A 16838-nucleotide genomic window follows, 5' to 3' on the forward strand; every position below is an offset into this window, starting at 1 on the left:
ATTGATGTTTTATTATTATTATTCAATTACTTTTTAAAATCTAGATTTTTGAGTTGTCTTTTTTTTGGATTAGAGTTCAATTTAATAATTATGTATTGAAAGTATAAAACTATGTTTTATACTATTAATTAAAAACAAATTATGGTATTTATGATTTTTAAGTAATTTTTGTTAAATTCAATAAACTTATTTTATGTTTTTTATGAGATGATAATGTAAAAAAAAACTATACATTATCATTATCATTGTATAGACTATTATTTTTCTTTCTTTTCCTTATTTTTTTATACTCATTATATTTATTCACTCCAATCTTATTTCACCATGTACCTTCCTTCATCATTGAAATTTTGCACTCGATAGGGCTATTAATGAATTAGACCAATTCTAACATAGTTCAAGACTCAAATCAATTATTGATTTGTTGAACTTGTTAAATCAACTTGATATATATATATATATATATATATATATATATATATATATATATATATATATATATATATATATATATATATATATATATTGTTTTTTTTAATTAATTTCATTTTTTATTATATTTGTATGAACCAAACAAATAACTAAAATATGCAAAATAATTAAAATTTAAATCAAATAGAGAAAAGGAGATGAATCGAGTATTCATGAGTTTGAGTTAAAAAATGTTGATATCAAACTGAAATCGAGTGAGTTGTTAACAACTTAAGTTGAGCTAGGTTCAACCCTGACGTAGAAGCAGAACCAAACCCTCCTTGAGCCAAATCAAAGTTCCCTTGCCCCAAAGGTGCCACATTCTTATTTGCCTTTTGAGTGGTCTCATTGATCATGTCAAAGCTATTGTTGTTTGCAACAGAATCCATGATACCAACAGTGCTGTTAAACCCTCCTTGTATTCCATTCCCAATCCCAACCATTTGATATCCATCCTTAAGTTGAATGTTACTGACGGGATTATAACAGACTACTGTGGAAGAGCCAATTATAGGTCTCGCACGGTTGGATCTTTTTCTTTTATTTTTTTATTCTTTTTCCTTTTCCTTCACCACTCCATGCAACTCATGCTCAGGACAGATCCTCGTTTCATACTCCGATGAACCAATAACAATGCTCCCCGTTCTTCCTTTCTTTGTGTTTATTTTTCGTGTTTCTTTAACTATGAACTAGAAATTATTTTCAAAGAGGACTAAAATCAACCAGTTGGTGAGCATTGCACTGACTCACTAAATCAATCAAATTAACATGCACCACAGGATTCTTTATCACAAACCAAGAGAAAACAATAAATAGTTACTCCCTGACTACCCCAAAAACATCCAAAATCATAACCATAATCCTCCCAATCAGCAAGAACACCCCATGCTTCGACACAAAAGCATAGCAGAATTAGCCCCAAAAATTGCAAAATCCAAGAAATGAAAGAACATTAAAAGAAATTGAGATTGTAGAATCCATTTTTTGTTGAGGCTTCGTAGTATCTAAAACCCAAAATACGAGTAAGAATGAAGTTAAAGCAATAGACAGCAAGCGTTTCAATTCCACCAAAACAAAAATTCACTATCGCCAAAGGCTGTTAGGGACAATCAAAAGCGGTGACTACAACTTCTAGCGCCGTTCCAGCACCAAAGATTGCAATCTGGCATGTGAAGATCGTTGCTGTTGTGCCTCCCCTCCGTGATCGGCTGAGCGTCATATCCATACCCGGGAAGGCTGTCAAAGTTTTTGAGAACCTTCTAAAGCGTGATGGGTTCAAGGTGAAGCATTGTCGTGGTGGCGTCGCATCAAGAAATGTGGTGTTGAAGAGTTTGGTTTGGTGCTTGGCGGAGTCATTGAGCAGTGATGAGTGTCGGAGGCTCCACTGGAAGAAGGAGATGTAGGGAGTGTTGCCCCTACGACTGCGGCGGTAGTGATAATGGGAAGGAAGGAGATATAGGAATTTTGAGATGACAAAGGAAAAATAGTAGAAAAAGAAAGAAAAAAAATTAATGGTTAATTAAATAACTAATAAATCCAATGATTGTAAATTACTTTCTCATGGTGGGAACCTATTTGGCTCTCCCACCATAGCCTGCATCCTGGGGTTATAAATAGTAGTCCAAGGAAGATTATTATTAGAGTTGTTCAAATGTTCCAATTTCCTTGAACATAGCTTAACTTTTAGTTATTTTCCAATGAACCATAATTTGGATACATCAATTGGTTGTCACCATGGTTCACAACTCCTCTTAGGCCATTTGCAGAAGTCATCAAGCCATGCCCCATTGCTCCATTTGATGAAAATACAACGCCGACATTGTTGTAAGAGCTTTCTGCATTATATGGTTGGTTTGCATAGCTTTCCAACATATTTTGCTGGTTATTATTGGCCCCAACATTGCTTCCAAAGCTTCATTATACTCCAATAGTCTTGCTTGATTCAAAGAATTATCATGTTGGTTGTGAAGCATCATAATCAAGATTTTGTGATATGAATCGGAAAATTGATGGTATCTTCCGAACTCGAAACATGATTGTAAGGTTTAACAAAATTCATGAGGAATAGCCAATGTTATTAAACCTTATAACAATGTTTCAAGTGTGACTAATACTCCACTTGAAAGATTCCATCAATTTCCCCATCCATATCACAAAGGCTTGAATATGATGCTTCACAACTAGCATTGTAATTCCGTGAATCAAGCAAGACTTGGAGTTCAATCAAGCTTGGGAAGCAATGCTGCTGCCAATAATATCCAGCAAAATATGTTGGGAAGCTATGCAAACCAACCATATTATGCAAAAAGCTCTAACAACAATGCCGGTGCTGTCTTTCCATCAGATGGAACAATGGGCATGGCTTGATGATTTCTGCAAATGGAGTGGCTTAAGAAGAGGTGTGAACCATGGTGACAACCAATTTATGTATCCAAACTATGGTTCATTGGGAAATATTCACAACTTTAGCAATGGTCAAGGAAATTGGAACATGAGATCTTGGAACAACTCGAATACTAATCTTCCTTGGACTACTTCTACTTATAATCCCAGCGCAGTAACTTTCAACTGAATGGTTGATCACACATGGTTGGAAATGGCATACAAGGAGGGTTTAACAGTACTGTTGGTATTATGGATTCTGTTGCAAACAACAATAGCTTTGGCTTGATCAATGAGACAAGTCAAAATGCAAATAAGAATGTGGCACCTTTGGAGCAAGGAAACTTTGGTTTGGCCCAAGGAACGCTTGCTTTTGTTTATGATTCTAATGCTGGAGAAGGCAAAATTAATCACTAATAATGGAACTAGAGCAGAAAATATTCCAGGGAACCGACAACTGCCTCAACAGCTACACGACAATGTTGCAGAAAATGATAATGGTACTTCAATCGGCGAGGGCAATGTCAGCCACATGGAAAATGATGACCTTTCTGATCTTTTCAAGATGCTAGATGAAATGTATCTTCTTACTGAGGGAAGCCAGATTCAGAAAAACTTTATATATATAAAGCAAATCTACAAAAATTATGAGGAATGTAAAGTGTCAACTATTTTTATTGTGAAAAGTGATGGAACTTATGAGATCACTATGTAACTATACAATTAAAAGTTAGTTAATTAGTGGTTAGATGACCACTTAAGAAAGTCATGTACTTTTTTATTTTTAAATTTAATCATTCAAACAAGACTTAATTGTTTATATTTAAAGTTCTCAAATTTTACAATAAGAAAATTCTGTCACAACTAGAATAATGACAAAACGTCGCACAACACACTAAACATTTTTACATAACTTCAGTGTTATATTTGTTTGGTATTCGAGTCATGACTCTTGTTGTCTTAATCAGACTGAAGAGAACCCTAATACACATGAGTTCTTAAAGTCTGACTTTTCAAGCTCTAATCATGTTGTGCAGTACCTTGAACAGGTACAGTTGTTGCCTTTGTCTCTTTTGCATGTTTAGCCTGTCTACGAATGAATTTTCAAAACTTTGAAAAGTATATATGACATATCACCCAATGGATCTTCTTTTTCTGTTTTTTTAACAAGATTATATTGCTATCTTTACATATTAATTATTTACAAAATAATGTAAAACATATCAGAAAATTCGAATTCCTTTGTGACAAATTTTTGTGTCACTAACCCCAAGTATTTTTTACTCAATCCTCATATTACAACAGTCTAACAGAGCTACTGATGTGATTGTTAACCCAACTGAAGGCACATCAAATATGCCAAACCAGACCTCAATAAGCTCTGACAACAATTCTAACCAGGTAAGTCTCACCAAATATCAAACTACAAAGTTTGATACCAATTAAGTATAATTAAAAAAAAACAGAAAAAGAAGATTGATTGTGCTGATTGAAATATATATAAAAATTAAATACAGATTCTTATTTGCTTTTGCGTAACAGGATTTTTTTTTTTACAAAAGTAATGATAGAAAATGGGAATATATATATATATATATATGAATGGATTCTTTAAAAGCGGTTTCACTGAATAAGTATGACTAACATTTTAAAATAGTTTAACTAACAACACATTGTACCAACACTTATAACCTTCTCCTTAATTTTAGTAGTATGTGGAGCACAATTCTAAAATAAAATCCAGTGATACATAGGAATCAGTGAGAGAAACAATCACACAAACAAGCATGAAAAAAAAACACTTAGAATCCCAACTAGGTGTCATCATTACCACATATGATTTTTAGTAATATTTTTTATTTAAAACTTAGTAAAAATATGATAAAAAACTTTTAACAACATTTAATTTTTTTTCAAATATGAATAAATGTTATTAATATATTTTTTTATATTTTATTAAATATTTGTATAGTCAATATTGTTATTTAATAATATTAATTATAGACAATATTTAATAAAATTACGCAAAAACATATTAATAACATATATTTATATTTAATGACATTTTTTAATTGTTGTATAATTTTTTTTAGTAAATGTTAATGAAAAGATATTGGTAAAGGTCATATACGTGGTGCATGCCTTTTTCCTATCTCTACTCTCCACTAAAACAACTTTTTTATCTTTAAATTATTTCTTCTTAATTGGAGATCAATGGAAATATGAGAACGTATTATTATTTTTGTATATATATTTTGTTAATTTAACACATTATACCCATGAATTAACAAATTCTTTCATGCAGACACACTTCACACTTGCTCCCACGATAGTTGGCCCTCCACATATATTTAATTAATAATAGATTGTGCTTATAACATAAAGCATCTGCCCAATAAACACCCAATCAATTTGTGTTAAAAAAATGCAAAAAAAATGGGTAAACAAACAAGGACAACTGATTCAATATTCAAAATCGGCACCAAAAAGATGAAATTTAACGGAGAAAAGGCGCACAAGGTCTCAATTAAATTTACAAATTTAAGGCACCAAAAGGAGTTTTTCATTCAATTTGAAACTGTGAAAAAAAGATTTTTCCATGCTACACCTTGAACAGTCTTGATCTCTTATTTTGCACGATCGAAACCAATAGTGTATTGGACATATGAATCAACATTCACTTGTAAACAAAAGCTCCCAGAAATTAATGAATGTGGATTCACCTTAATTTGTTTAAGCCACCTTAAAGCATCCAATTATATATAAGAACATAATTCATTCTAGTTTATAATTGATTCACATAGGACTCATATGATTTGCACCTTTAATTCGATTGTGACCAAATAAAAGAATAGCCATAATTATATTTAAGCAAGCTCTGATAGAAATTGATCATTTTATAAGCCCTCAACATAGATGGATCAAATAGATACAAGATTATAACATATCAGCATATGTGAATAAAGAGAGAATAAGATGATAGAATTTGCGTACTTGGTATAAATAATCGATTTGCCTTATTCTTCATGAGATTTGACTATACCACTAGAAAATTAGAATGAGAGAAGACTCCCCTCAATAACGATTGGCTGATCAAAGAGAGCATTAGTAGTCTAATGGGACAACGATTAAGTTATTGTATGAGGGCATGGACCTCTCATTATATTGAGCATCAATTGAATATCTTAATCCATCCCAGGTTATTCAGAGCAAAAGCCCAATACAATATATTCTCCATTTGGTTGAGTGCTATAATAATAAGCCCTAGCATGAAATAATAAACTAATAATTGATATATGCTAATTTGTATGATAGATTAATAGATAATAAAAAGTATCTTAGTCAAACACGTTAAATAAACTATCAAGTCTATCATACAAAATGCTATCCTTGTGTCTTCAAAGATTCTAAGAGGCAAAAAGTTGTTGCATCTATTTATCCCTTTTATTTGAAATAAATTATATTGTGATTAATGTGATATAAACAAACTAATTATTTGATTATTCTAATTATAAAAATTGGAATCAACTACTATTATCATAATTATCATGAATAATGTCAATTAATGCACTCTTATTTGAATTTTTTAATGTGATTCTTAGAATAAATGTTGATTATTTATAACCTTTTTATCTTTATTTTATTTATTTATTTAATAATGTGTTATAATTATTAAAGAATTATATTAGATAAGGAAATATCATTACTCTTATTATTAACGATAATTTAATTAAGAAAGAATTTTAAGCACATCAAATATATTATCACAATTTGTGTCTTCAGAACTTCTAAGAGTAAAAAAGATGCCATATCTAATAGACCCTTATTTTATTGAAAACAATTATTGTTGTAGCCGGGGGAGAATCCTCCTTGAACCAAACCAAACGCCTTAAAGCCCATAATTATCTCATCTCTCTTTTTTATCTTCTCACTTTTTATCTTTTGTAATTTTTTTACAAAAATATTTTTGATGGAAATTATGTTTTTGTCTTGTATCTCGAGGGAGGATGGGGATGAGAAAAGAGAGAGATATGGTTTGTTTGATTCATTAAAATTATGTACTACAGAGGGCAAATATTTTAGTTTCAGGTTTGATTTGAAAAAGGATTAGGGGACAGTAAAAATCAAATAGACAAGGACATAAAAAATATATATATAATTTTTGTTACTCACAGAATTATGAGACAACCTTTTTGTCTTAGGTACATAATATTAAAAAGATACATATATCCATATTTTTATCTCTTTAAGAATCGAACAAAAATAGTAATTAACCAACGGAATTGTTTTAATTAAAAAGGATGCACTATATTTTTTTTTATTTTAATCTCTCTTTATTTCGGTAAACACATTAAATTTGATATTAGATATTTTAGGAAATTTTGTATTAGTTTACCAGTATCCGTCAAAACGATGTATATGATAACAAATTATCTTGAAACTTGTATATTTGTCTTGTGTTATTCTTCTTATTTTGTTATCATATTTTTGACAAATCAAATGGACCTATAGTATAAGAATTATTATTTTTTTTTTTCAAAAAAAGTGGTGCCCAAGGGGTTGAAGTGAATAATAAATATGGGGAAGGGGATGGATTAAAAAATTATGGCTCGTGTTCTAACAGGATCTCCAATGCTATCAATTTAAGATATCCACTTTGGATATGTGTTATCTTATATTAAAACAATTTAAGTGGCCTCCACAATACCACACTATATTTCCCCTAAAAAAAAATACCACACTATATTAAAGCAACTTATGCATCAATTTGATCAATGACAAAAAGGTTAATCAACTTATATTTTTATAATTTTTTATTAGTACTAATCTTTGTTTAAAATTAAAATATTAATCTAATTTTTTTTACTTAATACATATAGAAGATACTTTTATGCTTTTTTTTTTATATATATTTGTAAGTAACCGTAATCCTATAGAAGATAGAAAGCTTATTTCTAAGAAACCCTCCATACTATGTTGTTCTAACAGGATGAAAAACTAAGGTTATTTTGTAGCTAATCTCTAGTAAAAAAACAATTAGCTACAAATTAAATAATTACAAAATTGTTGGTAGCATAGAAAGTAGCAAGCTAGCTTGGAAAATAATGCTACTACACCAAAAGTGACTTAATGACAATTATTTTGCCCTTTCGCGTCAGGAAAATAGCCATCAATAATTTAACGACATTCTGGTTAAGGTTGGCGTATCCGACAAAGTTTACGACTGCTGGTAAAAGCCTCTTTTATTGGTGGCAAAACTTAAGTGCTTGTAGCGGCAATTTGTATGATCACTAAAAAACTTTTTCATCCACACTACAAGAAAAATAACATATGTCTACGGAGGCTTTTGTCTATAGACACAAATTATTATATATATATATATATATATATATATATATATATATATATATAAAAGTCAAAAAATACTTATACCTATAATTATTTGTCATAGGTAAAATTTAAAGATTTGTACCTATTATTATTTGTGTGGGTAAACCTTAAAATAACTTCTACTTACAAATACTCAATGTTGGTAAAATTTCAAAAAATATATACCTACGATTACTTGGTGTTGATAAAATCCTATAAAATTTGCTCCTAGAGTCCATTGGTGTAGATAAAGTTTAAAAAGTTTCTACCTACAAATACATAGTGTAGGTAAAATCCATATTGAGTTACTTCTAGTAACATCGGTTTTATTTAAAAACCGATGTTATTAAATCTTTTATAATAATGCGAACTTTGACTGCTCCTCCACCAGGTTCTCCCTCCAGCCAATGGACTCCAGCCATGTTGCCCTCGCCGCGCTCATCCTCCGATCCGAGGGATTTGACAATAAAAATAGACAAGAGACTGAAAATGAACAAATCTTTTTGTAGATTAAAAATTATAATTCAAAAAAATTTGAGACTACAAATTTAATTAACTCACATAAATAGTCATTAAAAAAAGACAAGTAATAAACAAAATAGGTTTAAAAATATGAGAGGGGAGATAGGTTCTACTTGTACATGGGACGCGGACCTTCCTCTAAAGCCTTGCATTTGGGACACTTGATTCCCTTCATGTTCACTAAGTGATTGAGTTCTTCGCATTTTTTTTTATTTTAATTTGAAGAATTTTGAAATGGAATTTGACTTTCAATTTCTGAATCTAGTATGTTGTTTTTGTAAACTATGAGTGAATTTTGAAGAGTGAGTTCGCATTTTCGTAGCTGAACTGATTAATAGTAGCTAGTGACTTGTTTCTAAAGCGAGTTCCCTGGGTTGGATGGTTATGGCAGTCCCTTGTATGCAGGAACTGGTTGCTTTCACTAGAGAGAGTCTCTTTTTGAGATGAAATTCAATGATAAATATAGCAATGACGGGAATAATGAAGATGATCAGTTTAAAGAAGCAAACCTGCAAGAACTAGAACAACAATCAAAGGTTCTTGCAGGCCACAACTATGAGGAAAACACTATGGGGAAAAGAGGTGCTTCTCCCTTTCTCTCTCTCACGCACTTTTTTTTCTATGCATATGATTGCGAAGGAGTATCTAGGTGGGTCACCAGGATTTTTAAACTCCTCTCACACACTTCTCATAATGATATTATGTAAGAGTAACGTTAAAACTAATTTAGTTATGTAATGTCCATGGAGGATGTGATAACAAGATTGTCTATACATTGCCAAGGGTGGAAATTAGTGTACTACAACCCACCAAGGAAGGCTTTCTTAGGTTTAATTAGCTCTAACTACCTTGCCTCAAACACTTGTTCAGCGTAAGAGGTGGTCTGAAGGAGACTTGCAAATTTTGCTTTCTAACTACATCATGTTAGCAATTTTGGGTCATACATATATATCACATAATTGAATGAGCTATGACCATCATATAATTAGACAGAATATTAAAGTGGTCTAATCAATATAAAATTATAGCTAAGGGCATATATGTCATGAAAGGATAATTGTGTAGATACCAGTGATATTATAATTTGATGAGGGGTCAAATTATAATTATCAAATTTGGGGTAACTGATGGCAGTTACCAATATAAGGGGTTATGGTCCCCATTCGTAGAGTGCAGCACAAAGGGTACGATTTCTCTTTATCCCGTCAAAATTCAGAGAAAGAAAAGAAGAGCTCTCTACAATTTGAAGGTCATAAAACCAATTTTCTGATCAGCCTTTTGTCATCATCATCATTCCATTATGGCTAATCCAAGTACGCTTCTACATATAGTTTTCATCATGATTTTGAGTATGGAAACACAAAGGGGTTCTATTTATCTCTGTATTGTACTGTACTTTCTCTCTACCTGAATAGAGAGCATGTGATTGACGATTGTCTATTAGAATAAAATTAGGTTGATTGATTGAATCTCTATATTTGGAATTAAATCCCAACATTTGGTATTAGAGCCACCCATACTTGATTCATGTATGATGTTTGGACAACATACACACATTAGGTACAATGTTTTGAGGAAACAAAATAAGATTATCACATTACTGTGAAATGAACAATGATATAAAGGGTGATTGATAACATCAAATTAATATAACAATTGTAACATATGTAGAGTAACACTATGGTGTAGGCATAAAAATTTGATGTGTTAATGGGTTGATCATTTTATGAGTAACATGCACATATTTCATGTGGGATAATAGGTATAAATTTAAATGCATCATTTATGTGTTTGTTGTTACTATTAGAGGCCAGTGCGGTATATTAAAATAATAATCATGGGCTTCTAAAATTTAAAATAAATATATAAAGTTAAAATAATTGACTCAAGAAACATTTTAATTTTGGATTTGGTGCATCAATGTTCAAAATTCAGTTGTGGTATATCATTTTAATTATTTAGCATTTAAATGAGCTAATTGAATCAAGATATCACTAAAGTGATCTCTCTTGTGTAGATTGTTCATGAGAAATGTTAAATGTTAATATGTGTGATTATTTATATGAATGGTGATTGGTCCAAAGGAAAGTTATCATTTAACTAAGTTACATACACACATGTGATGTTAAAGATGTGATAATTATGAGGTTTTGCATGTGAATGATAAGTCACATCAAAAGATGGGTTTGTTATTTGACATGCTTTTATCATCAATGTTTGAACATTACAACAAGGATATCACTAGCAATTAATACCACTATCCAAATACTTGATATTAATGGTGCACTGGATATCTTGAGATGGGATATACCATTATTTAAATGCATTGATGATTGCGAGCTTATTGTATTTTTGTTTTGATCTTTTCAATTGTTGTTTCTATATCTGCTAATTTGAATTCGGTTCCAGTTCTTAAAGGTGAAAATTTTAAGGACTGGAAAGAGAACATGCAAATTGTTCTTGGCTACATGGATCTAGACCTTGCATTAAAGATTGAGAAACCCTCTTCTTCTACGGATTCCAGTACTTCTGAATAGATGAAACTTCATAAGAAGTGAGATCACTCAAATTTCATGAGTCTTATGATCATTAAGCGTGGCATTCCTGAGGTCTTCAGGGGCATTGTTTCAGATGATATAACTAGTGCCAAAGATTTCCTTGCTGAAATTGAAAAGCTCTTTGCAAAAAGCGATAAGGCGGAAACAAGTACTCTCCTTCAGAACTTGATTTACATGAGGTATCAAGGTAAAGGAAATGTCAAGGAATACATTATAGGAATGTCAAATATTGCTTCAAAATTAAGGACACTAAAGCTTGAGCTATCAGAAGACTTTTATTCATTTAGTGCTAAGTTCTCTACCTTCACAGTTTAGTCAGTTTAAGATCTCTTACAACTGTCAGAAGGAGAAATGGTCTCTTAATGAGCTTATTTCATTCTATGTACAAGAAGAGGAAAGGCTGAAGCAAAAAAGGACTGAAAGTGCTCTTGTTGTGAGTACCTCTAAAGACAAGGGCAAAAGAAAAGGATTGAGGAGCCCAAGAATGAAGCTGCTAAGGGTCCAGGACAAAAGAAACAAAATCAGGTGACAACTGTTTCTTTTGCAGTAAGCCTGGACATGTAAAGAAGAAATGTACCAAATATCATGCTTGGCGTGCAAAGAAGGGTATGTTTCTTACTTTGGTCTGTTCTGAGGTCAATTTAGCTTCAGTACCTAGAAACACTTGGTGGTTAGATTCTGGTGCCACTACTAACATCAGTGTTTCAATCAGGGTTGCCTAAGCTACCGAAGCCAATTGATTCTGAAAGATGGATCTATGTTGGAGATGGTAAATTGGTGGAAGTGGAAGCTATAGGAACTTTAGATTATTATTATGTACTGGTTTTTATTTGGATTTGAAAGACACTTTTGTTGTACCGTCATTTAGACGGAATTTGGTTTCAGTTTCTTATTTGGACAAATTGGGTTATTTGTGTTCATTTGGAAACAATGTGTTCAGGTTGTCTTTTAATTCAGATATTGTTGGAACTGGTTCACTCTTGGTTAATGATAATCTATATTTACGTCATATTGTAGTTTCCTATGGTGAACCCTTTAATACAAAATTACGTGGTACTAAGCGTAGAATTGATAATACAAACTCAAGAGCATTATGGTACAAGCGCTTAGGTCACATCTCTAAGAACAAAATTGAACGACTTGTGTCAAATAGAATCTTGGATTCCATTGATTTCATAAGCTTTGATGTTTGTGTTGAATGCATTAAAGGTAAACAAACCAAAAGTAAGAAATTAAGTGCATATAGGGTTACAGACGTCTTGGAATTGATACATACGGACATTTGTGGGCCATTTCATAAACCTTCGTGGAGTGGTCAACAATATTTTATATCATTCATAGACGATTACTCCAGATATGTATACTTGTTTCTTATACATGAAAAGTCACAATCTCTGGATGTGTTCAAAACATTTAAAGTTGAAGTTGAAAATCAACTCAACAAAAGAATAAAGTGTGTCAAATCTGACCGTGGTGGTGAATACTATGGCAGATATGACGGTTCAGGTGAACAACGTCCGAGGCCTTTTGCCAGGTGAATACTTTGTGGGACGTGATTTGGATAAGAAATGAGTGAGTTATGGCAGAAAGAAAAATTGGGAACGAGGGTTTCGCAAGAGAGATGAAGGTGTTGATTCGCGAATTTTGAAATTTGAATTTATAAGAAGCAGGGATGCGTTGTAATCGATTACATCTTTTGGTAATCAATTACACTTAGCCTGACTCACTGTAATCGATTACACATTGTGGTAATCGATTACCAGAGAGCATTTTAGTAGAACTAAGTGCTGAATGACTCTTAAGGTGAATAAATTTGGAAGGGAATCAAAATACTTTATATCTGAAAACTCTTATATGAAAATAAATATATATAACATAATGGATTTTTGAAAAACTTCATGAATGACTCTTAAGCAAGTAATTCACATATCATATTAAAAATCATGAAATAATCATAGACATCATCAAATATTTGTTTTAAAAATAAACTTCATGCTTTGAGAAAGAAAAATAACTCAATCAAACATATAAGCATAAACTCACAATAGCAATTAACCAAGACAAACAAATAAAATTTTGTTAGTCATCATATAAACAAGTTAATTGAAAGGAGAGTTTCAACCAACTTAATTTAAAAGAGAATGGTTTTGATGTTACCTTTTTCATGATTTAAGTGCCTAGATCTTCAAAGATGGAAGTCATACTTTTGCTCTTTGCTTAATCTTCTTGAGAGATGTTCTCATCGCTCTCATAGTCCTTGGATAGGAGGTTGATCTCCTTCTCCGAACCATCGGATGAGTCATTGTCATCCCATGCAATATACACCTTCTTGGATCTTCTTTCTTCATGACTTTTCTTCTCATTCTTCTCGGGTCATGACTCATTTGTGGGGCAGTGTGCCTTTATGTGACTGGGTTGATTACACTTATAGCATTTAAGTGTTGGGGAACCTTCTTGAGATCTCTTCCCATTGTTGAAGTTATAACGTCTCTCCATTCTTCTATTTTTTTTGATGAATTTATTAAACTTCTTCACAAAGAGTGAGAAGTCCTCTTCATCACCAGATTCTTCTTCTTCTTCTTCTTCTTCTTCTTGTATTGAGGAGGAGGCTTTGGGTGCTATGCTTCTTTTCCTTTTGTCGGTCTCTTCATTTTGGTTGAGACGCTGAAGTTCCATTTCATGTTCCTGCAGTTTGCCAAAAAGAGTGGCAAGAGACATAAAAGAAAGATCTTTACTTTCAGAAATGGCAGTTACCTTGGGCTTCCATTCCCTACTTAAGCATCTCAAAACTTTATTAATTAAATCTTCATTAGAAAAGGTTTTTCCAAGGAGGCAAGGTGATTAACTATGTGTGTGAATCTTTTCTGCATGCTTTGGATGTTCTCATTTGTGATCATCCTAAAGAGTTCATATTCATGGGTCCGTGTATTAATCCTAGATCTCTTAACATCAGTTGTGCCTTCATGTGTGAGTTGAAGTGTGTCCCATATCTCCTTAGCACTCATGCAGTTTGAGATCCTAAAATATTCATCTATTCTTAGGGCAGAAGTAACAATGTTTTTGGTTTTAAGATTGTATTGAACTCTTCTCTTATCTTCTTCAGACCATTTCTCTCTAGGTTTTTCTATTGTTGTGCCTGTTGATGTGCTTCCATCTACTATGGTGGGTACATAAGGTCCTATTTCTATGTCTTCCCAAATATTGTAGTCTATGGCTTCAATAAAGATTTGCATTCGGGTTTTTCAGTAGTGGTAACCCTAACCATTAAAGATAGGTGGCCTATGGATGGAGTTTCCTTCGGGAAACAGAGAACTTGAGGAGGCCATGAATCTTGAAGTTGTGAAACTTTTTTGAAGAAATCTGGCTCTGATACCACTTGTTGGATCAAGTGGCCTCAAAATAATTAAGAATGAGGGGTTGAATTAATTATGAACATGTCTTGACTAATTAAAAATTTATCTTTCTTAATGTTACTAGATTCAATTAGGCTTTACTACTAAGTTATGAGAAAGTAAAGAACAAAAACAATAACTTAGACAAAAGTAAAGCGGAAATAAAAAGTGCACAACGGAAAAGTAAAGAGTGTAGGGAAGAAGAAAGCAAACACAAGATTTATACTGGTTCGGCCACAACCCGTGCCTACGTCCAGTCCCCAAGCAACCACCGGTTCTTTAGATTTCCAATAACCTTGTAAAATCCTTTACAAGCAAAGATCCACAAGGGATGTACCCTCCTTTGTTCTCTTTGAACAACCAAGTGGATGTACACTCCACTTGAACTAATCCACAAGAGATGTACCCTCTCTTGTTCTCAGTATTATGACCCAAGTAGATGTACGCTCTACTTGTACCACAAAGGATGTACGCTCCAACGTGTTAAGACAAAGAATTCTTAGGCGGTTAGTCCCTTGAATCTTTGTAAGGGGAAACAAAAGAAATCTTTACCCCAGTGATCGAGGTTGTACCCGAATCAAATAAACATTAAAATGCAGTAACTAGGAAGTGATCCTATCGAGGCCATACCCGAATCAAATAAACATTAAAAATGCAGTATTTAGGAAGTGATCCTAGGTCGTCTCCCAACGAACAATGGTCAACAAAACATTCATAACAAATAGTAATAAAATAGTAACGAATTGAAACACGTTGTTTCCCCTTGATTCACAAGCAAGTCTCTTATCCTAGGTTATGAGAAATTATCCTTTATCAGTTCAACCACTTAATCCAACCCTAAATTAAATTACTAAGCGAAATTTAACATAAGGCATTCATTATGTGATTAAGCAACACATACACCAATCAATCATAAACGATCATTAAGCATGAACATAATTAAGCGCAGAGACAATTAATCAAGCACTAAGCATGCATGGATTAATAGCAACAAATATAGAGTAATTGGTGAAGAGGAGAAACTGATCAGAATTTAATAGAAATAATAAAACCTCAAAGAGAGTTGTGCTTGATCCTCAAGAGAAAGCAACGCTGGAGACTTAGCCTTCCATTAATCAATAGAGAACAAAATTATAGATTGAAGAATGGAATTTTATTGCTAAAACGAAAAGTCAAAACTGGAATTGCAAAACGAAAAAGTGTCTAAGAAAAGCCTAAAACTAAAAAACAAAAACAGGAGAGAGAGAGAGAGAAAAGAGAGAGCCTAAACTAGAACCTTGGTGATGTTATATAGTTTTTCCAGCCCCATAGTTTACAAATCTGTTTTAAATCCAAGCCCATAAATAAAATAAAATCAAATGTAGATAAGATAAGATAAGATAAGATCTAGATGAAATAATATCTAGATGAGATCAAATCTAAATAATATCTAGATAAGATAAAATTTTGTAGAATAAAATAGTCTGCCCTCTTCAAGTCCAAGCCCAATTCTGGATTCAAGCCCAATGCTTTCATTAATTCCTAAAATTAGATTAAAACATGAATTAGTTGAATGGACCCAAATAATAAATTGCCTAAATTGCCTATTAATTTGACTAATCAGTACTTAAAATGATGCAAAAAGGGGTAAGAAATAGGAGAAAATAATGGCACATCAAAACCCCCCATACTTAGCCTTTTGCACTCCTGGGCAAAATGAAACAAAGAACAAAATCCAAGGATATCAAAGAGAGACAAACAAAAACATTTACATATTTCTCAATGAACATCAAGGAATGAAAGGAATGGGTAACATCTAACATGAAGAGATCCAAAGAGTCAAGACATTCGTGGAAATCATCCAAGCAACCCAATCATGGCAAAATAGTTAATTAGCTCAAGAATGAAAAGTGATAAAGCCTCACAAGATATACACTCTATCTCTCAAGTGTCTAGGCTACTGTTTACTCTCAAAGCACCCATGAAAACAAACACCACATAGACTTGGCAAAATTCTAAAATTGACAAACAACTTGACAAACACATGCACATGAGGATCAAAAGGTCTTTAAAGGTTGTAATGGGGCCAAGGACAAGGTAGGAAAAAAAAGATGGGATAAGTAGCTAAATCCCAAAGGAATAGAGGAGCGATGGAGAATAAGTG

The 16838-nt window shown here is 32.4% G+C and overlaps 1 protein-coding gene across 1 annotated transcript; it reads left to right on the forward strand.

Moving 5' to 3' along the window:
- The first annotated feature begins 11318 nt into the window (after positions 1 to 11318).
- On the forward strand, positions 11319 to 12875 carry LOC121172843 (uncharacterized). Its single transcript, XM_041005487.1, has 3 exons — positions 11319 to 11490; positions 12321 to 12512; positions 12796 to 12875. Exons 1-3 carry the CDS (start codon positions 11319 to 11321, stop codon positions 12873 to 12875), a joined length of 444 nt encoding a protein of 147 aa, XP_040861421.1.
- Positions 12876 to 16838: the final 3963 nt, after the last annotated feature.

This window comes from Glycine max, chromosome 9, assembly GCF_000004515.6.
Source record: "Glycine max cultivar Williams 82 chromosome 9, Glycine_max_v4.0, whole genome shotgun sequence".
Classification (NCBI taxonomy): Eukaryota; Viridiplantae; Streptophyta; class Magnoliopsida; order Fabales; family Fabaceae; genus Glycine; species Glycine max.

Coding starts and splice junctions, on each gene's coding strand:
- LOC121172843 (XM_041005487.1), top strand. CDS start 11,319: ATGAGTCTTATGATCATTAAGCGTGGCATTCCTGAGGTCTTCAGGGGC. Junction 11,491..12,320: donor GATTTACATGAGGTATCAAG/GTAAAGGAAATG, acceptor GTCATATTGTAG/TTTCCTATGGTGAACCCTTT. Junction 12,513..12,795: donor TTGTGTTGAATGCATTAAAG/GTAAACAAACCA, acceptor ATACTATGGCAG/ATATGACGGTTCAGGTGAAC.